Genomic DNA, 21,432 nt, shown 5'->3' on the forward strand with positions numbered 1-21,432 from the left:
TGAAATTATCCTTTCGGGGCAGCGCCATTATATCATTTGTGGGCGCGTCGCTCGATTTATGGTGCGGATGCTCGTGTCGGCTATTAATCTATTTTTATTTATTTCTACTTATGCGTTCGACTCGCCTCAAGCCCTCGCCCCAAGCCCCACACACAGTCGGGGCCAAACTCGTGCTCGAAATTATAAGCAATTGAAATAAATCAAAGTCCAAAATAGTAAAAACGTCGCCGGCCAACAACAAAAAATAACAGCTGAAGCAGAAGAAGAAGAAGCAGGCAGCAGCAGCAGCAGCACAAAAACAATAGTATGAAAACTAGAGGGAAGTTGAATATCTCCTCATGTCTGTCTCATGCCGCTGCCCAAATACTCTGACGATGCTGAAACTTCAAGCACCTAAACTCCTGGAGTCAATGCATAAATATGATGTAGCTAGAGGACGGGTCAAAACTTTGCTAGACTGAAATGACTCTGAAAAAGGTAGAGATAAAGAGTGGTAGAAAGAAAAGTGAGAGAGAGAGAGAGAGAGAGAGAGAGAGAGAGAGAGAGAGAGATGTCTCCTATCATATTATAATATCATATATGTATATTTGTGTATATATATAGGATTGTGCATCCCCCATGATCTCCGCTAATGTTAAATACTTTTCATATTTCCCGAACTGAAGTCCATTAATTTTCTTTCTGCTTTTATTTATGCACTATATTTTTTTTTTTATATTATAATACATAGTGTTATCTATATTATGTATACATATAAATCCATTTTTTTTTTTTAATCGAAATAATCTACCAAAAAATATTGCCAAAAATTTGTCTTCTGCATGGCAAAAAGTCAATTCTTAATGTTTCCCTCATTTTGGCAGGCAGAGTTACCAAATTTTTTCTGAAAATTTCCAAATAGAACTTCATTGAGCACAACAATTGATAGGGACTGCTGTCTAGAACTATCTTTGGTTAAAGAAATCATGGATTGACGCCTACTTCGATTCCCAACTATCTGCACCAAGAAAACCATATGAAAAGCTGAGCAACATAGGATAACGATTATAACTATTATCAAGCAGTAGAAAGTGATTCTACGACTTTAGTTGAAGTAATATTGAATATGTGCATTATTAGATATCCTGCTGTAGCACAGTGTGTATATATGTATGTGTGTGTGTGTGTGTGTCTCTGTGTGTTTATCAACTGAAATTCAGTCTAAAATGCATGATACTGTGCGCTGAGAATCGCATAGAGCGGCTCGCAGTGGCATCGCCATGCTGGCGCAACGCTTCGATGAAGCTGCCACGCCCACTGGCCCCAGCCAGACGCAATGGCCGCGCGCAGTGTCAAGTTGACTCGTTGTCCAGTTGTCTCTGTCCATTTGAAGTGGAGCATAGTGCGTGCGTGTGTGTGTGTGTGTGTGTGTGTGTGTGTCTGGGGGAGGCAGCCAAGCGACAGTCATGCACAATTTATATTGCTCTCTCAGTCCACATTTAATGCAGCAATAATTCATTTAATTTTCCTTGATTTACTTTGTCAATGCAGAAGATGCCGAAGATGCTGCACACACACACACACACACACCAATACACACACAGGCTTGTAGCTACCCTTGGGCATGGCTTTCGACTCAGCTAAGCTTAAGCCAAATGCTTGTTAGCTGCGCGAAGCCAAAAACTAAACTGGTCAAGGAGCAAAAGGTCCTTCAACAAGCATGTGTGTGTGTGCGTCTCTCTCTCTCCCCCTCTCTCTCTCTCGCTCTCTGTCTGCTGCTGTAATTTATGCCACGTTTGCCACTTTTGTCATTTCGCTTGCTTTGAGCTTCCTTTTCCTTTTCTCTTTTCGTATATTTTTTTTTTTTTTAACACACACTTAAGGAACCAACGATGTGTGTGTGTGTGCGTGTGTGTGCGTGCGTGTGTGTGTGCGAGTCCAACGCATTTATTTGTATCGCTTGGCAGTTTGTTTGTCTGCTTTGTTTTATTGACACTTTTGATCTTTTTCAATGCAAGCTCGATTCATTTATTATGTGCGCCAGGACTTGCTCTAGCCACCCCCCCTACCCCCCCGCCCCACTCCACTCCGCTGCCCCATCGGGCACATCCTTGCCAAATTTGTTGCCGTTATGTACACACTGATTGATACATGGCCACACCGCATCGCATCACATCGCATCGCTCAACGCCCACCACCCGCCGCGCCCACCTTTCTTGGGGCGGCCTCTGCGGATGTAATTTGTTGACAAATGAGCAACAATAATGTCACATTATCAGTTCATCACAATAAAATTATACGCCTCGAGGCTGGCGCCCCAAATGCCGGCTGCAATTGCTGATTGGCTCGCCTACGGCAAGCAGTGGGCGCAGTGGGCGTGGCTGCTGGCCGCACTTAATTGGCTAGCCAGTTTGATGGAGCCAGCCTTGGCTTACCTCTAGGATGGCTATACGCTAGTGGCGTAGTCCCCCGCCCCCTGCCCACCTCTCCGTTACGTGGGAGTGGAGGGGGGGAGGGGGCAGAGGGATCTGTTAATCATGACCCTGAAACGTTTCGTCTTGTCATGGAGTGCGCATTAATTTGGGCCATGTAATGCATTAGCAATTGGCATTACACATCAGCCATCAGCCATCAGGCATTAGGCATCAGGCATTAGGCATCAGCTGGCATTATCTGAGCATGACCAGCAGTTAATGCCCTGGCGCCACATTCAAATGATATGCGAAAAAAAAATACCTCATTTTTGGCAGCTTGTCAGAATTCGCTGAGCGAGAGGGGGAGGGAGAGAGAGCAGCATGTTCAGTGTTGGTAAACGTCTGTGCAGCTTTTGTGTCAACTGTACCGCCAGCCGTTTGACAAATGCCCCCGCCGACAGCAGCTGCAACTGTCCCACTGACTGACTGACTGACAGACGGACAGACGGACGGACGGACAGACGGACTGACGGATGGTTGGCGTGAATTAATGAATGAAGCACGGCATGAACACAAATGCCGTTCGGCATTGTCAATGTGATAAATGCCAATTTAAGTCGCCCATCAAACGCTGCCGTCCGATAATTGCCACGCCGAGCACTGACAGCATCAGCTTCAATTTCTACTTCAGCTGCTGCTGCTACTCCTGTTAGAGTTCGCTGTGGGCAACGGCCATTAAAGGTTGATACGTCATTGACTGAGTGATTGACTGAGACTGAGTGATTGACTGACTGAGTGATTGAGTGAGCGACTGGCCTACCTGACACTGATTAGCTCAAAGTATCCTCGGCATATGATTTCACATAGTTTAATGTTTTATTTTTGCGCTTTACTTTTCATTTCTAAGTTTTTGCTTTTAATAAACCCCCATATTATTATTATTATTATTTTTTTTTTATTTTTAGTAAATGAATATGGTTTTGTATTGAGTTTATTTTTTAAGCCAAAAGCCTGCATATACACATATATTTTTTATAACTAATTAAGTCTAGGATAAGTTTTTCCTTACCGGAATATCATAAACTTTTTCTGGTCGCATGCTGGTTACGCCTAGTGCCACGCCTTGTGCTCTGATCTCTTTGTTCAAGCATTTGTAAGTCTACTCTCATTCGATGCAGTCGCTCAACTAGTTCTTTGCGAGATTCTCGTGTCTCTCTCATATTTATTAACCAAATGTAGTGTCTCGTGTAAGGAAGCATATAGTGAGTCAATAAAGTCTTCGTACAGCAGGAGCTTATTTTATTATTATCTATTATTTTTGCAAGAATTTAACCAAAACTTGGATACAGTCCAATTATCTATCACACTCTGAGTCTATTTATGATTAAAAAACAAAATAAAAAAAAAATGAAATAAAAAATATATAAATATATTATAGGAACCAAGATCTTTTAGCTCTAATCCCTAAGCTAAGCTACATATAGACCTAATTATGATTGTGAACTGAGGTTAACAAATAAGATAATAATACTGTATTCATATGTAGGTAAGTTTCTTGCAATATACATATGTATATATACATGATTTTCATCTTACCAAGTTTCTGCTATACGCAGACTTTAATGGTACACTGTGCGCTGTGCAGTGAATAATCTATATTTAAAATGCAGTGTTTATTGCCTAAGTTGACCTCAATTCAATATCCGAATCATTTATGTATAGAACTTAACTTTCATTCAGGCAAACATCGTAGCGGAAAGGGTATCTGAGTGTGCGACTTGCCTCAACTTTAGCTCAACGTTCGTTACTTTGCTATAAATTGGTTTTCAATTGAAAAACATTGTGACCAGCTCAGCTCAGCTCAGCTCAGTCTGTGCCCCATCCCTGCCCCATCTCTCCTGCGCCTCTGCCTCTGCCTCTGCTTAGCTGGCGGAGCTGAGCCATGTGCATATGCCTCAGTGGATCTGGATGATGGCGCTGGCTCGCTGCTCGGCAAGGAGCAGAAATTTGCTATTGACCATCATTCATCATTAAATTGTTTCGCTAACTGTTTTCAACAATATATATTTTTTTGTTTTTGTTGTTTTTTTTTTCTTCACAACATTTTTTATTTCTCATTGTGTGCTTCTTCTTCCCCCGTCTGTGTTTTTTTTTTCTGCTGTGTGCTGACAAGCCGCTTCCTGTCGCCGGCTCGTGCTCCCAGCTGCTGCTCCGTCTCCTGCTGCTGCTTCGCCTGCTCCTTCTACCACTCCTGCCCGTATCCTCAATATTAAGCACAACAAAGGGCAGCGCGTTGCTTTTTGCTACGCTGCCAAAATTTGATGAATTTCTTTTTTATTCATTTTGGCCTCGCTCGCCCCCTGCCCCAGCCCCGAAAACTTTTCTTTTTCTTATGTTGTTGCTGTTTCCCGCCTGCTTGTTGTTGTCTTACAGCATTTTTTCTAATCAGTCAGCGTCCATGTCTTCGCCCTTGTGGGTTCGCCTGGCGCCATTCAAATGCGGGCCGCTGATTAGATTCCCAAAAGGGGGCGTGGTCGCTGCCAAAGACGATTAAACACACAGCACCCACAGCAGCTCCCCAACAATGTCTGTCCATATTAATGCGAAGCCATATATCTCCAGGCGATTCGCAACTCTCAGTTTGGTTTCTCTGCCCGAGAATCGGCAATAAAAATGCGAATTATGAAAATCGGCAACAGATTCATAAGAATTCCACAGATCTCTAAGACGCCGCATCTGTTGATTACAGCAAAGCAAAGGCGAACAAAGAAATCGCAGTCGGGCATTACCAACTGCATAATACTCGTTCATGCACCCAGAAAAGTTACCAAAACATAACCCAATATATACACCCAGTATATGTATTACAAATTGCACATATTTTAGCTCTAAAATCTGAGAGAATCTTTTGCGGTTTACCACTTCCCCTAGGGGCGATATAGGTATATCTGGTATATGTATATTTTTAAGCTTGAGTGAGGAACATAAGGATGTACGTGTATTCTTGGTTTCAAGTCTCTAGCACTTTTATGATGCCGGGTATATAGTATTTCCCGATTTGGCATGCCATTAAGGGAAATCTTAGATGGGGCGGTTCCCAAGAGCATATGGTAGAGGCGAATTTATGCAGTGTCTAGAGTAAGGCGAATGATCGAAAGGACGGACAGACAGGCGGACAGATGAATGAATGTATGGAGGAATGGGAACGGGCGGACGGACGGAAGAGAGCGGTATGAACATTGCATACAACCAATATACTCATTTCACATCGGGCATGAATTTAAAAGAAATATGTGAACCTCCTCTGGCAGTGGAAGATGCAGAGGTAGATGCAGAAGCAGAGGTAAAGGCAGAAGCAGAGGCAGAGGTAGAGGCAGATGTAAAGGAAAAAGCAGAAGCAGAATTAAAGGCAGAGGTAGAGGCAGATATAGAGGCAGTGGTAGAGGCAGAGGTAGAGGCAAATCTAGAGGTAGAGGCCGAGATAGAAGTAGAAGCAGAGGTGACGGCGGAGGTAAAGACAGCGGTAGAGACAGATGTAGAGGCGGATGTAGAGGCATAGGTAGGGGCAGAGGAGATTGTCTTTTGAAGTTGCGCTGACCAATCCATTTCGATATTTTAGCAATCTTTCAGCTAAACTTTTAAACACATTTTGGCAGTTGGCACCACCACCACCACCACTACCAGCACCAGCAGCAGCAGCACCACCCAGCATCTTGACTGACAAGTGGCGGCTTTTTCGTTTGATGTGCCGCAAATGGCGGCAAATGTTTCAAATTCAACTTAAAGCCAAAAGTTTAAATGCAAAATGCTGACAAATGCGTTTCGATTTTATGCGTGTGTGTGTGTGTGTGTGTGAGTGAGTGAGAGTGAGAGCAGGAGAGGTCATGCTTGAATGTGGAAAATTAAATTAAATTTCTTTTATTGGCACTTTTCAATCAATGCAATGCGACTACAGCGAAACGAGCGGAATTACAGGGTATATGGGCCATGATGAGGCGAGCTGCACATGAGACCAGATGTAAGTCCATTCATATAATGTAAGCTCACTTGAAGAGACGCAGCCCGCTTTACAGGGTATCCGCTGTGCCAGCACTTGCGGCAAATTCTTTTGTGAATGCCTCGCATATGCAATGCATATGCAAAATTCAAGCCAGATGCCATTGATAATGTGTGGGGGGTTGCTGGATGGGATGCTGGATGGGATGGAGCCTGGATGGACTGCCAAACCAATCAGCAGCAATAAATGATAAGCCTCGGCAACAATGCCAAAGGCAAAGCGAAGGCGGAACTGAAACTGTCACACACAAAGCGAAATGAAATGAAAGCAGTCTGCCATGGCTATATACACTCATGAGTGGGTGTGTGTGGGGGTGTGGGTGTGTGTGTGTGTCCGGCATAGGCGCTGGCTACTTTGCAACAGATTTGTCGCTAACGAAGCGCACGATTTCCAATAATGTATAAAATGTGTGAGTGTGAGTGTGTGTGTGTGTGAGAAGGGGATGCGTTTTTATATACACACATATACTATATATATACATATATGTATGTGTGTATGTGTGCATGTGTGATTGTCATAAAACGTGCACAGCCAGAGCTGCCAGGAAGCTGAGCAGATGCTGTTAGCCGGACTTTGTATAATGAGTTCCCTTGTGGCCAACTACATCACACATACACACACGCACACACACAGATATTTTGTTGTGGCTTGTTGTGCTGGCGTCAAGGTGAAAGCCACTTAAAGCACTCGGCCAGTTAACGTGCGACAGTAATGAAGTGACAGCTACAACGGCCACGGGACAGACAACTCGACCGCAAAACTTAAACAAGGCCAAAAGCCGCACTCGACTGTCAAAATCAAAATAAATGCGTGGCACGGTGGTGCGCTGCTGTTGTGGTTAGCATCATTTAAAGTCGCCATTTAAAATCAGATTAAAGGAGCAACAGCAGCGGCAACGGCAACGGCAGCAGCTTGGGCTTGGCGCACGCCTACGCCAGCCACGCCTCTTCGCTCGTCTGGGCATATAAATTATTAATTGCAAAATAATTGCGAAATTGTGTTTGGCCAAGTTAATTTATGCAATAAAACTTCAGCGAGTCGACGTCAACTCGACTCCAGATGCTGAACCCCAGTCGAACCCGTGGGTCAACCCGCCACCACCCACCACCCGCCACCCCCCTTCCCTTCCACCTACACTCGGCGCTGTGGTCCGAGTTGAGTTTAAAGCAGCTCATTTCATTTACACTGTCCGTCGTCGCTGTTGGCCTTTTGGCTAATGAGAAAGCCCGGCCGCTGCCACGCCCCCCCCCCCCCCCCCCCCCCCCCCCAGCGCAGCTCTGGCCATGCAGCGAGCGCTTAGGGATTCCACATTTGTTTCCATTTGATGTTGCTGCACCGCCCGACCCGCCGCGCTCTGGCCTGGCTGTGTGTGACAGTGAAGACTGTAGCTCTCAGCGAGAGAAAACATAATTAAGCCTTCTGTTCGCGCTGACTGCTCTCTCACTAGCTATCCCTGTCTCTCCCTCTCCCTCTCTCCCTCTCTCGCTCTGACTGCAAACTTGCCTCAAGTCCATCGTTTGGCTAATTGTGTGCGTAAACAGAAACTTGAGGCATTTTTTTTTTATTTTTATTTTATATTTTTTTACTATATATTCTCTTCGGTCTCTTTTCTCAATTAACCAAGTTTTGTGTGTTGTTTTCGTTTTGGTTTGTTTGTTTTTCTATATATTTCTTCTTCTTTTTCAAACCGATAATGAAGCAATTTTAGCGCCACTCAGCTGCAATTGCGAGTGATTATTTTTCTATTTCCCACAAGTTGCGCTGGCTGCAAAGTCAAATTTGAACTCGACTCGGGTTTGTTCTTAAGCGTTTTGCTGCCTCTGCTTGGGTACATGAATTGTTGATCTTCTAAGATTTCACCAATCAATATTGAGCTCCACAAATGCTGAGATGATTTAGCACCTGATCTGCTTCTTTTGATTTTACTGGCTTCAAAATTTTACTACTCTACTCTTTTGGCCAAGAGTTTTTTAGGCTCAAGCAGTTCATTTTATATTTTATTCAGCAGTTTTCTTTTCTAATATTAAAATTTTTATCAAGTTCGACCAGCAAGAAAACTTTTTCATTAAATTTTTCTGATACGTAAATCAAATTTGAGCATTTCCTGCTGATCTAAGTCGATTACATTCAGTAGACGTATGGACTGAACGAACCAAGCGACATATACTTGGAACGTCCATGATTGCAATGATATGAATTATAATAATTACTTTGTCTATATCTCTACCTCTCCTTTTCTCTGTTTATCTCTCTCCATCTCTGTATGCATCTCTCTGCCTCGTTCTCTATTTCCTTCTCTCTCTTTTACTTGCTCTCACTACCATGTTGCTCTGTGCTCTGTGCTCTATAGCTCTGTCTTTACATACAATTTCTCCTTTGCTCTATCTATTTCTATCTGTCTCTCTATTTGTATCTCTCTCTCTAGTTTTACATATTCTTTTTTCTATCTGTACCTTTCTCTTTCTGTATGTTAACATACTTTCACTCTCTCTCTCTGTCTCTTTACTCGTACTTTGTCGCTATTTCTCTCTTTTCTTGCTCTGCACTCCATAGATTTCCTACGATTGTTACATAGAATTTTTCTTTTTCTCTGTCTATCTCTCTGTCTATCCCGCGCTCTATTGAATTGTTTCACCTTTCTCTCTTTCTCTTTCTCTTTCTCTTTCTCTTTCTCTTTCTCTTTCTCTTTCTCTTTCTCTTTCTCTTTCTCTTTCTCTTTCTCTCTCTCTCTTTCTCCCTCTCCCTCTCCCTCTCTCTCTCTCTCTCTCTCTCTATCTATCTATCTCTTTCACTATCTTTTACTTAGTCTCATTATCTATTTGCCTTATGCACTTTAGATTTCTTCTGACTTTTCCTCTATACCTCTCTCCCTCTCCCTCTCCCTCTCGCTCTTTCACTTACACTCTCTCTCTCTCTCTTATTGCACTCTATAAGTTTTCTCTATAAGTTTTCTTCCGACTGTTACATAGAGTTAACGCCACTCGAATATTCCCCAACCAAAAATTTCCCATTTGCAATCACTACATACAGTGCCTACCATTCATACATCTCTCCTCAGCCAACTCTGCCACTCATGCGGGCTGCACTGGCTACTGCGTGCTCGCACTTATTTCGATTATACGCTCACAGCTTTGGCAATAAATTCAATTATGGCCAAGGCATCGCAACATTTTCGTTGCATACTTTCGAGCGCCTCTCTGCTTCGCCTTGCCGGGCGATGCGACGCCGCTGCCGCTACCGCTGCTGCTGCTGCTGCTACTCCTGCTGCTCCTGCTGCTGCTGCTCGTTGCTGCTGCATGGAATCAAAGTGCATTTTTTGATGTTTCAAACATTTTTCGCTTAACATTCTTTGGCTGCTGCATAAGAGAGAGAGAGAGATACAGAGAGAGAAAGAGAGAGATAGAGAGAGGGAGAAAGGGATAGATATCTGCGCTTGCTTAAGTCGTAACAACTTTATTATTGGCCTTTTGCATATTATTATTATTATTATTATTGTTATTATTGGTTGGCCGTTGCTCGCTGTTGTTGTTGCTGTTGTTGTTGTTGTTGTTTGCTGTCTTTTTTCTGCTGCAGCTCTCTGGACTCTGCCGTCTAATAAGTTCTCAAAGTTTTGCAGCACTGGCAATGCGCAGTTTGCGCTTTAACTTGGCAGCTGCACATGGGCAAAGCACATGGGCATATCAGCCAAATATTCACACACACACACACACACACACACACACACATACTAGCAGAAGTTAGTTACTTTCGGTCTTAGGCAAGCCAAGGCAAGGCAAGGCAAGCATATAAATCTATTATCCTTTAATTAAGCCAACAATATAATGAAGCATGCAAAGGCACAAGTGCTCGAGTGCGGCACGCAGTTGCGCTTGCCACATGCAACATGCAGCAAAACCAATCAACGGCAATTTGCAGCCAAAGCTGCCAAGGCGGCGGCAGATGTGCTATGAATTTATTGCAATTCTTGCAGCTGTTGCAGTTGCTGTTGTTGTTGTTGCTTTTGTTGTTGTTGCTATTGCTATTTTTGCAAATTGAATTTTCGTTTGCATTGCGATTTCGGCAATTCATTAACATTTTGCATCGGCTGCCACTGACGCCGCCCCAAAATGAAAATGCAAATTCACCAAACTCCCTCTCACTCACACACTCTCCCACTCTCTCTCTCTCTGAGCTTCTTTTGAAATTAAGGCTAATGCCAGAAGACGTCATGTGGAACAAATACATTATTAACAAGGCCAGCACAAAGTGAGAGAGATAGAGGGAGAGAGAGAGGGAGAGAGAGGGAGGGAGAGAGGGGACTGAAACTAGAGACAGCTGCTGCAGTTGTTCCTAATTAGTCAATAAAGGCGAGCCAAATGCTGCCAGTGGCGGGGCGGGGCGGGGCGGGACGAGAGCGGCGTGACAAATTGCAATTGAAGCAGATAAATGCGCATAAATAAACCATTTACAATGCTAATCGAATAATTTACTTAAATATACATATGCACAGCAAATGCATATACAGACATATACATATATACATATATAATAGCATATAGCTATGGCAAGAAGAAGCTCCAATACTGTCGTTAAGAAAACCTCCAACTGCATTGAGTCTCGTGCTCCCTGACGAATCTCTGAATCGGATCTGGACTCGCTTCACATTTGATATACCCATAGAAAACACAGCTAGAAATTTACTAAAAAAAAAAAAAATAAAAAAAAAATTATTAAAAAAATAATTTTAAAAAATTATTAAAAATATATAAAATATAAATGAAAATAAAAGTAATCTCAATAAACATGCCAGTCAAGAAATTTGACGAGCAAATACTCTTTTCATAGGGTATTTCATATTCAATCACATTCAATTGTATTCACCTTCTTCATAGCTTGTCTGGGATGCTTATAAAAATTATAGGATATCTCAGTGTGTATCAGTTAAGCTGAATACTCAGCTAAGATACATATGAAAATGTTAGGGTAACTCCTGGTCAATCAGTTGGGCTGAATACCCATCAAGAAAATATATGAACATTATAGGGTATTTCATAGTCAATCATTTCATCCAGAAGACTTGGTTATAAGACCTAATAATCATTTGGGACTTCATTTACTTATGTTTAGCACCTTCTCAAATTGAAATATGCAATTTACAACTTCCAGGGTATTCGACTATCAGACTCACTCGTGATACCCTTTGACAAGCCATACGACACGAGTATTATATCGTCTACTAAAAGAATGTCGTTTATAGGGTATTTCAAAGTCGATCATAGTCAAGAATAACACACTATATTAGACCATAGGACACATGAACTTTACGAAACACGAATTTAAAGAATTAAATTTATAGGGTATCTCATAGTCAATCACACCCACTCGTAATACCCTTTGCCAGCTCATAAGACTGGAGAATCATCTGGTTCATATTGCATTTATAGCTCATACCTTTTCTATTTAAAAAATTCTATTTATAGGGTATCTCACAGTCAGTCACACTCACTGGTAATACCCTTTGCTAGCTCATAAGACTCGAGAATCATCCGGCACATATTCCATTTGTGGCTCACACATTGTCTACTTGAAGAATTCCATTTACAGGGTATCTCGTGATCAATCACAGTAATACCCATTGCTAGGCCTTAATCCATTTTGGACAGCGTGTTCATTCACTGTTTGCCAAAGCCGCTCAGGTCAGCTCAACTCAGCTCAGCTCCGTTGGCTGTCTGCGTCAGGCGCTGCCACGCCCACTCGCTGCAGCGGCTGCTCGTTATGGGAGTCGCTGGGCGATTTGTCAATGATTTATGCATGCGGGCGGGTCAACAGGTAAACAGCTAAGGCGCTCAAATTGGCCACGTTGCTACATGGCAACAGCGACAGCCTCAGATGGCAGGGGAGAGGGGAGATGGGGGAGGGGCAGGGGCAGGAGCTGGCAACGCATTGCAACTTGTGGCGCTTGTGCGTCGGTTGACAACTTGGCCAACTGCTGCTGCTGCTGCTGCTGCTCCAGCAGACCATAAACTGGACGCATTTGCTATGCAGAACACGCGGTCTGCACCTGCCACGCCCACTTGGAGAGAGAGAGAGAGAGAGGGAGCCAGCTCGCTGATTAAAATGCCTTTCAGGGCTGCACCATTGCTGGCAGCGACGCCAGCAGCGCTGTCGACGGCGCTGCATTTGCATTTATATTGTTTTGACCAATTTCTGCTGCTGCATTATTATCATTTCTTCGTCTGCTCTCGCTGCGTTTTATTATTTACCATTATTATTGCACGCAGCAGCAGCAGGAGCAGCAGGAGTCCCACAACCGCCCCAGATGCTTAAGTTCCTGCATAACTTTTGTCGCTCTTTCCCCCAGTTGACGCTCCTTTGTTTAGCATATGGCGAAAGTTAGAAATGCATTTTTCTTTACTTTTCCTTTACTTTTACTCTACCTATCGCTTTCCCTCTCTCTCTCTCTCTCTCGCTCGCTCTTTGGCGACTGGCCATTAACAAGTTTCCCGATAGCACCAGGGGCTAGTGGGTAATAGCCTTCGGGCAAAGTTTTAAATGCGAATTTACATATTGTTAACCCATAAATATATTCATCACATAACGTAGATGTAAGTCGCACTCTCTCTCTCTCCCTCTCTCTCTCTCTCTCTCTCTCTCTCTCTCTCTCTCTCTATTTCTCTATATATATTTAGGCATGTGAATAATAGTGGAAGCTGGCAAGGCTCAAGTCCTAGTTACAGCCCAAGTTTAATGCGCTTTGCATAAGAAATAAATCTTCCCTCTCACTCGCTCATCCCATGGCTTACATAACTTAGAGAGCTTTGCAATTGATCTTTAAGCTTTTCCCTACTTACAACGTGAATAACAATTGTCAGCATGTAGGCAAAGAGCTGTAAGAGATCCTGAGATTCCAGCCGTACTCTTCGGTTCGTTCCATTATCGACCTCTCTCTCTCACGCTCTCTCACTCCTCGAATAGAGAATAATTAGAATAATGATCCCAGATAGAGACTGGGACTATTAACAATACATTGTATTGTTTCATTTCATTTCCAATCACCCACCTCCCCCCTCGTCGAGCAAATAGTGAGCATCGCTGTCGGACAGTGGGGATATAAAAAATACTCAGCGAAGCTGTGGACATTTATTATGGTCGGCGATTTCGTGGGGATTTGATTGTGCGCTTTGAATAATACTTTCAGATGTGGCAGGCGAAATAAATTATTAGTCGGCGGACTTATCTCTGCCGCTTGCATCTGAAGCATCTCTGTTTATCTGCCGATTGATTGATTGGTGAGTGCAGAGCGTTACAAATTGCCTGCTTAACTATTTCGATGGCCACCACAACAAAAAATAACTGTTCTACTGCGCACACAGATACACTCTAGTATGTGTGTGTATGTGTGTGTGTGTGCGCTGGTATTTTGTCATTGTCGACTGCGGTCCGGGCAAAAATTGTTTGCGATTTTTATCATTTTAAATGGGGGCCGCAAAAATAAAAACGGTAAAGAAAGAAGAAGAAAACCTGCAGCCCAGTCAAGTGTGGGGGGGGAGGGGGCGTAGCTGGCTCACATTAAGTGCCTTGTTTTTCCAGCGCTGTTTGTTGTGATCTTAAGCGCGGATTTGCATTATAATTTATTATGCGAGAATTCTATGCATCCGACCATTCCACTGCCATGGCTAATTTCGATGCGACGCTGGCGATAAAAAAAAGAATTTCCCTAAATGAGTTTTCTCTGTCAGATAGCAGCGTGAGAAAGAGACAGTGAGAGAGAGAGAGAGAGAGAGAGAGAGAGAGAGAGAGGAAAGATTTCTTAAACGTTGCACTTGAACAAAAAGTGTAACGCGTGGAGGCGTCGAAATGCTTTGCTAATCTTTGCATAAGAAACATTTATAAATTATTTATTTGGTCAGGCGCGTAGGTATGCCAAGGCAGCCATCCCAGCTAAGGCCTGGCCAAAATGCTGCTCGGCTTGTACTCCTTTTCTCTGCTTGGCTCTGGGGTCACGTGCGTCGCGTATGGCTGGGATTAAGGCACAAGACAGAGCGAGAGAAAGAGAGAGAGAGAGAGAGGGAGAGATAGCGAGAGAGCATAACAACAGCTAAATTGCAGCTTAAATTGTCTCGTATTTTTATTACTCAGGCTTTCGATTTCATAAGCGAAAGGGTGCTTCAGTTGATGGCGACGTCGACTGCGACGACGGCAGCGAAACGTAGCAAACGCATAAAATGGAATTTGCACCTAGCTAAGAGATTTGAGAGAAAAGCCGCTGCCAAATAGACAAAGTTGAGGCTAAGCAGCAATAATTGTAATACAACTCTGACATAAATACGATTCTTGCACTGCTTCTTCTTCTTCTACTTTACTTACTTACAATAACACAGTCGAATTCTCTGAGAGACTCACTGGAATAATAAGCCTATTCCGTTTAGGCTAAAGAGTAAAGAGTAGCACAGATCTTATACACCCTTTGAGTGCTTTCGTAAGACAGAGAAAGCAAATATATTTGCCTTGCTGTTCACAGTAATCGAAGCTGTTGAATTTCGCTGCAATTGGCTGCCATTGTTGCATTAGTATTAGTGCAGAGCGAAGAGCTTGCACTGACTGAGTTGTTGTCAAAATGTTATCCGCGTGAGCATGCGTTTTAGTTCGCAAGAGCGAGACAACGATAGCTGTTGCGGAACGTAGCCTCGGCTGGTTGCTGTGTGAGAGCGAGATAGCTACTTGAGCAACTTGCACAGGCTCGTTTCGACTGCCAATAAGCGAAGAGAATGCGACTTGAGTTGAACATTCTGTAAGCTAATATGCAGCACAGCGGGAATTGCTCTTTGGGCAAAATTAAATTAAATTATTAAATGAGAATGGAATGCCATCAAATATTCCGAGAAAACCAAAATACACATATTTACGTATGTATATGTGAAATTACTAAATAAAAATACATATACATGCAATATTAAATATTCATCAATGTAAAGAGCTGCGGGCAAGCTGAGAAATAGTTTAATCATTTTCACTGAGCAGAAGCGAGTTAGCCTAGTAGCGAAGCCATAGTCATATAATGGATATAGCTATGCTCATACAGCCTACTTGTATTTCTAAGGCTTCGTTCATTTACGAAATATGTTTGTTCAGCAAGATGCTACGAAAGCTCACTGTGTTTTCCCGGAAAGTGGAATCCCTTCAATATTGAACTGGCACATCAAAAAGTTCTATTAGCTTTATCCATCAACCAATTAGTCTGGCAAGCCATTCACCTTTTCTGATACGAATACTTTTCACCCCACTATCTCCCTCTCTCCCTCTCTCTCTCTCTCTACTCTTTATTCGCAAATGAAGCTAAGAAGAGCTTTTCTGCTTACTGTTAGCACTTCCATTTTCATATCAATTTTCAATTTCCAATTATCAGCTGCTTGTGTCCGCATTAGCCTCACCCATAGCCTTGCACCTATGAGCGCCCCACATTGGGGGCTGGGAGCGACAGAGAACTGCGGTTGATTTGGTTTACGAGCCGGCAGCTGGAAATAGTTTAATTATTTAGTAACCCGATGCTTAAAAGCTTAACAAGCAGCGCCAATAACAATGCCCATGCCGATGCCGCTGTCGATGTCGATGTTAATGCTAATGTTAATGCTAATGTTAATGCTAATGATGACAGCTGCACAGGTGTAGCTGGTAGCCGGTAGCTGGTAGCTGGCCAGGTGAGCATGGGGATAGGGACAACTGTCTCATAATTTGGACAAAAATGTTTATGCCGTCATTAAATCGAAGCAACGAGACGCTGTTGGCTCGTCCTGACCACGGTGCCGCATGTTGAGCTCAAGCTATTCAGCAGGAGGCTGACCGCATGCTCGCCCCCTCTCTCACTCTCTATCTGTCTCTGCATCTCTGTGTATTGCCAAGTGTCAATAAATGTGGTCTTAACTGGCAGTTGTAGCCGCAGCCTGGTCATGAGCACCCCCACTCACACACAGATACACACACTCACACAGCTACACACTCACACAGACAGTGGCTGGCAGCAGCACTCACGATCTGCTTTGCCGGCAGCTGTGTCCTTTCCTAGACAAACAATAAAATATTCAAAGTTTATAATGTAAATTAACCCAAGTTGGCCAGCTCGGCCTCGGGCCACGTTTCGGTGTCCTGCCGGCCTGGCCAAGTTGCCAACTGGCCCCATGAATATACAATAGTTAGTGCCGTCTCTCTTCCACGCTTTCACTACGACTCTGCGTGTATGTGTGTGTGTGTGGGTGTGGGTGTGTGGGTGGTGGTAAGCAAATGCCGAAACAGTGAGGCAAACATACATAAATTCTCATATTGCTGCGGCCTTTCGGCCCTTTCGGCCCTTTTGGCCCCTTTTGGCCAGCTGCAATCTTGAGACCTAAAGGATTTTGCCGCTGCGGCCCCGGGGCTAATCAAATTTTATTGGCCCACTCGCGACAAGTGGCCCTGCTGTGGGCGTGACCAGGACTCGCCACAACTCGTTAAGTTGCAAATTTTAGTGAGAATTTGCGAGCAGCGACTACGGTAAGCCGACACGAGACAAGCGATTGAACTTTGCCCAGGCGCCAAGCACCGGGCAGCGGGCAGCGGGCACCAGGCACCTAGGCCAACTATCAATACTGAGCGGCCAGCCTCCCTCACCTCGCACCCACACCCCTCAGATTGTTTTACTTGGCGACTCGACTCTGGCCAGCCATGATGAATGATTAGCAAACAGAGCAAATCGGATGAAGTAACAGCAACAGAACAGAAAGACAGAGAGAGGAAGAGAGAGTGGGAGAGCTAGAGTCCAAAATTTGTCGCTCAGTGTACGTCATCTTTCATTAGATTAACGATTGTGCCGGCCGCTGGGTGGCTGCCCAAAATCAAATCTTCAACAATCTGTTCTGCCAAAATGCCTCCGCACACGCATGTTGGCTGCAAAGCTGGCCTAAGGCCACACTGGCTACACTGTCTGTGTGTCTATGTGTGTGTGTGTGTATGTGAAAAAAAAAGAGTGTCAAATGCGAACGGCCATGCACAGAAGAGACCTGCAGCACACACAAGCCAACAGACAGCCAGAGAAGGGCCCGGCAGCTGTAGCAGGGGCAGGATCTGGAGCAGGAGCAGGAGCTGGGGATCCTATGGGCAACGAGTGTCAACTTGATCCTGACAAAGTATTTGCGGCTCGCCAGTCATTTTTAGTGCGCCCACAGATTTTGGCAGCCCGTCAGCCCTAAGCTCCATCACCCCAAACACCAACCCCCCCCTCGCCCCCCCTCGCACCCTCTTACGGCCGCTCCATTTGATGCGGCTCGGTTCGGTTCAGTTCAGTCGAGTTGGTGGCCAGCCCTAAATGAGTTTTGAGAAACCAAAGTAAATATGATTGTTGATGGGAGCAGCTTTTGATTTAATGGCATTTTACGCTCACACACACATGCACACACACACAAGCACACACATTGGCCAACAAAGTTAATCTAAAAGTACTTCAATTTAGCTCAAATATACTTCGACTATATAAACATATGTTCGCATGATAACAATAATTCGCAACGTATTTATTTTCTTTCTCTCTTTGTTGCTGTAGTTGTTGTTGTTGTTGTCACATTGATGAGCTTACGTCATGTTTCGCTGCGACTCAGTTATTCATTTCCTAATGCCTTATCCAATATATGTATTTATATATATATATATATGTATATACTGTATGTATGTGTATATACAATATTATATATATGTAAACATATGCTTGCTAACTGTTTTTTGCAATCTATTTAGCTAAACTTTCCTTTTGTACCCTGAACCCCCATTAAAAATATGAGTTTATATTGGCATTAGCGATATCTGAGAATGTATATACATATGTATAAGGCAGCAGGTGACTTGGTACACCCCATCAAATATATACTATATATATTCTACAGCATTGTCCGACTGAACTTTTGTTCGACTATCCGTTTTTCGACTTTTAAGAACAACGTAAGCCCCAAGAATTTAAGACTTCCTATTAAATATAAATTTTATACTACATATTATGTAGCATACACAGTCCAAGTCTTTCATTTGTCATTCCGATAACCTTATTTATTTATGGCGAATTTGTATTAATTTTTTCAGCATTTCCTCGGTTTTTATTAAATTTTAGATGTAGACATACCTTTCATATATATCAATAAATTACAAGTTTTATTTCCTTTCTTCTCCTAGTTAGCCAGCCCCGATGATACAATGATATATATATGATATATCACCTATTCGAGTGCAGCAAATATTTCCTTGAAAAATAGATACTCCAAAGTAAACTAAAGAGCCAAGGTAAAGCTGGTTAGGCTACAGAAAGTTCCAGGGCTATGTGAGACGGCATATGGGGCGTGTCAAATGAAAAATGAAATATCTTTCTCTTACTGTTATATAGTATTATGCAATGTTGTCATTCACTAAATTAGCTGATGTGAAATGTACAACATTTAACGCTTTAACAATTTTTTTTTCATACTTTTTTTTAGCTGTTTATTAATTACATTTATTTTATAGTAATTTTAGCTGTTCAGCGATTGGTTTTTATATTTATTTAATTATTCTTATATTATATATATTATATTTATATATTTCTTATATTTATTTTAGCTAATTGGCAAATAATGTTTTATATTTCTTTTAGCTGTTTAGTTATTACTTTTTATTTAATTGGCGACTTATTTTTATATTTTTATTCAGCAATTTAGCTATTAGTATTTTATACCTTTTTAAAATTGTTTAAAGATTTATTTTCATATTTATTTTAAAATTTTTTTTTTTTTTTGCGAACTGGCTAGTAGTATTGTATATTTTTTTAACTATTTAGTTATTACTTATTTTTACTATATACCTGTTTAGATTTTTTTTTTTTTTATTTATTTATATATATATATATATATATATATATATATATATATATATATATATATATATATATATATATATATATATATATATATTCTTTTTATATTAATATATTTAAGGTATTTAGATTTATTTATTCATTTCTTATATTTTTTAGCTATTTATTTATATATTTATTTTATTCAGTTTTTTATTTGGTTTTTTTTATTTTATTTTTTTATTTTTTTTTTTTTATGTTTTGCTATGAAGCAATAAACTTTTGCTTATGTATTTTTAGCTAAGTAGTTATTTAATTTTTTTTTTATTAATTTTAGCCATTCATTTTAATATTTATTTTAGATATTCATTTCAATATTCGTTTTTATTCATTTTTTTATATATCTGTACATATATATGTACATATATATCTACATATATTTTAGTTGCTTTGCTATCTAGCACCACCTCAACAACGCATTTCCCTCTAATTCATAAAACAAATATAACGTTTTTTTTTTTTTTTTGGTTTTTTAATAACTATTTACAACTTGCACATAATATAATAGTGTTTATAGCGTAGGAACTTAGCCAAAGTTAAATACTAAACAGAAAAAAAAAATTGAAAAAAAATGTGGTTGACTTAAAGTTTATATAGTAATTTAAAGCTCGAACTGCTTTGCTTGATGTTTTGACTATTGTTCATCTTGGCACTGTGAAGAACTGGTTCATTTGCTGCTGGTTCGCGCTTGTGGTTCATGCATATGGACTGTACAAACACAAGCGGAGAGTAGATGGCAGCTCTGCTGCTGTTGGAGGTCTTAATGAACTAGTTCATTTGGTTGCGACAACAACACGGAGTGAACTAGTTGCAAGCGAATCCACTGGCCAAGCACTTCACTTCACTCCACTCCACTCCACTTCACTTCACTTCACTTCACTTTACTTCCATCGTCCCCAACCCATTCCCCTCGTAGCCATCTCCAACTCCATGCGCCGCTCACTCCGACGGCTGCTCCACATGACGCCGCGCCCTGGGCATGGCCACGTCCAGGGATCGATCCACATACGCAAAGTTGTCCACAACGCTCGAGTAGAGGACACCGCCCATCATGGTCAGGGCACCGACAATGGCAATCTTGGACCACATGCTGTCTACGTGTGTGTGTGTGTGTGTGTGTGCGTGTGTGTATTTGTTTGTTAGCGACAACTCGAGCTAGTCGACCCGACTGAAGATATTAGTGTTTGCAATATGCGCGGGACGCTCGCCCTGCATGACGCTTTATATAGCGCCGGCCCGGCCCAGCGGGAACCGTTCCAGGCCTTGGCAGTGACGTCGCCGATGCCGCAGAGCTTTCGCGCTCTATGTGCGGCTGGTCACGTCGGCCGACCCCTTGCGCCAGAAAAGCTCCCCAGCCACAGTCTAGCCACACACATAATGCACTTCCTTCACTGCCGCCGGCCGCCTACTCATTATCGATCAGTCGATAAGAACGTTTACCAAAGCTTTTCCCATGTGTATGTGTGTGTGTGTGAGTGTTTGCATGTTTCTTTTTTTTTTTGCAATATTTGTATTTGTTTATTGGCTCAGTTCTGTTTATCAAGATCTCTTAATCTGGCCGCGGGTGCGTATGTTTCGCTATTTGATTATGAACTCACATATATTTAGACAAGCTATCATAATAGAATAAACATGTTTTCAGTTTTGTTATTGTTTACGCGGCTATATATAAGTTTATAGCTCGATTTGGCAGCCAGGCGTTATTTGCCAATTTTCGTAAAGGTGTTCTTGCTAAATAGATTCGATAAATTCCTACAGAAGGAGAGAGTGAGTGGAATGGGTAGAGTAAGAGGGAGAGGGAGAGTGAGGAAGCTAAAAATCTATTGATCTAGGCATTTATTATTTTATATGTACAAGATTTATTTTATTTTATTATATTATTTTATTTACATGTTAATTTAATATCGAATTATTATATTGTTGGTATAATTAACATATTTTATTTTATTACTTAATATATATGGGATATATTTTAATATTAACACATGTGATTTTGGTTGATTTTAATAGTCTTTCTTGTTTAATCTGAGAAATTTTTGTAGTTCATTATCATTTACCCATAATAAATATTATTTATTTACGGCGAATTAGTATTGATT

The 21,432-nt window shown here is 41.9% G+C and overlaps 1 protein-coding gene across 2 annotated transcripts; it reads right to left on the reverse strand.

The window, feature by feature from the left end:
• Window positions 1–2,050: 2,050 nt before the first annotated feature.
• Window positions 2,051–20,541, reverse strand: LOC108652570 (uncharacterized). Of its 2 annotated transcripts, none has more exons than XM_089264424.1 (2): window positions 20,261–20,541; window positions 2,051–2,065 (listed from the first exon to the last, which is right to left on the reverse strand). In XM_089264424.1, exon 1 carries the CDS (start codon window positions 20,420–20,422, stop codon window positions 20,273–20,275), a length of 150 nt encoding a protein of 49 aa, XP_089120550.1. In that variant the 5' UTR covers window positions 20,423–20,541; the 3' UTR covers window positions 2,051–2,065; window positions 20,261–20,272. The 2 variants fall into 2 exon arrangements, with proteins under 2 accessions (XP_089120550.1, XP_089120549.1); XM_089264423.1 differs by lacking the exon at window positions 2,051–2,065 and adding an exon at window positions 19,931–20,217.
• Between the last annotated feature and the right edge of the window lie 891 nt (window positions 20,542–21,432).

Source organism: Drosophila navojoa, chromosome X (assembly GCF_054131105.1).
Source record: "Drosophila navojoa isolate 15081-1374.11 chromosome X, UAZ_NAV_1.0, whole genome shotgun sequence".
NCBI classification, from domain to species: Eukaryota; Metazoa; Arthropoda; class Insecta; order Diptera; family Drosophilidae; genus Drosophila; species Drosophila navojoa.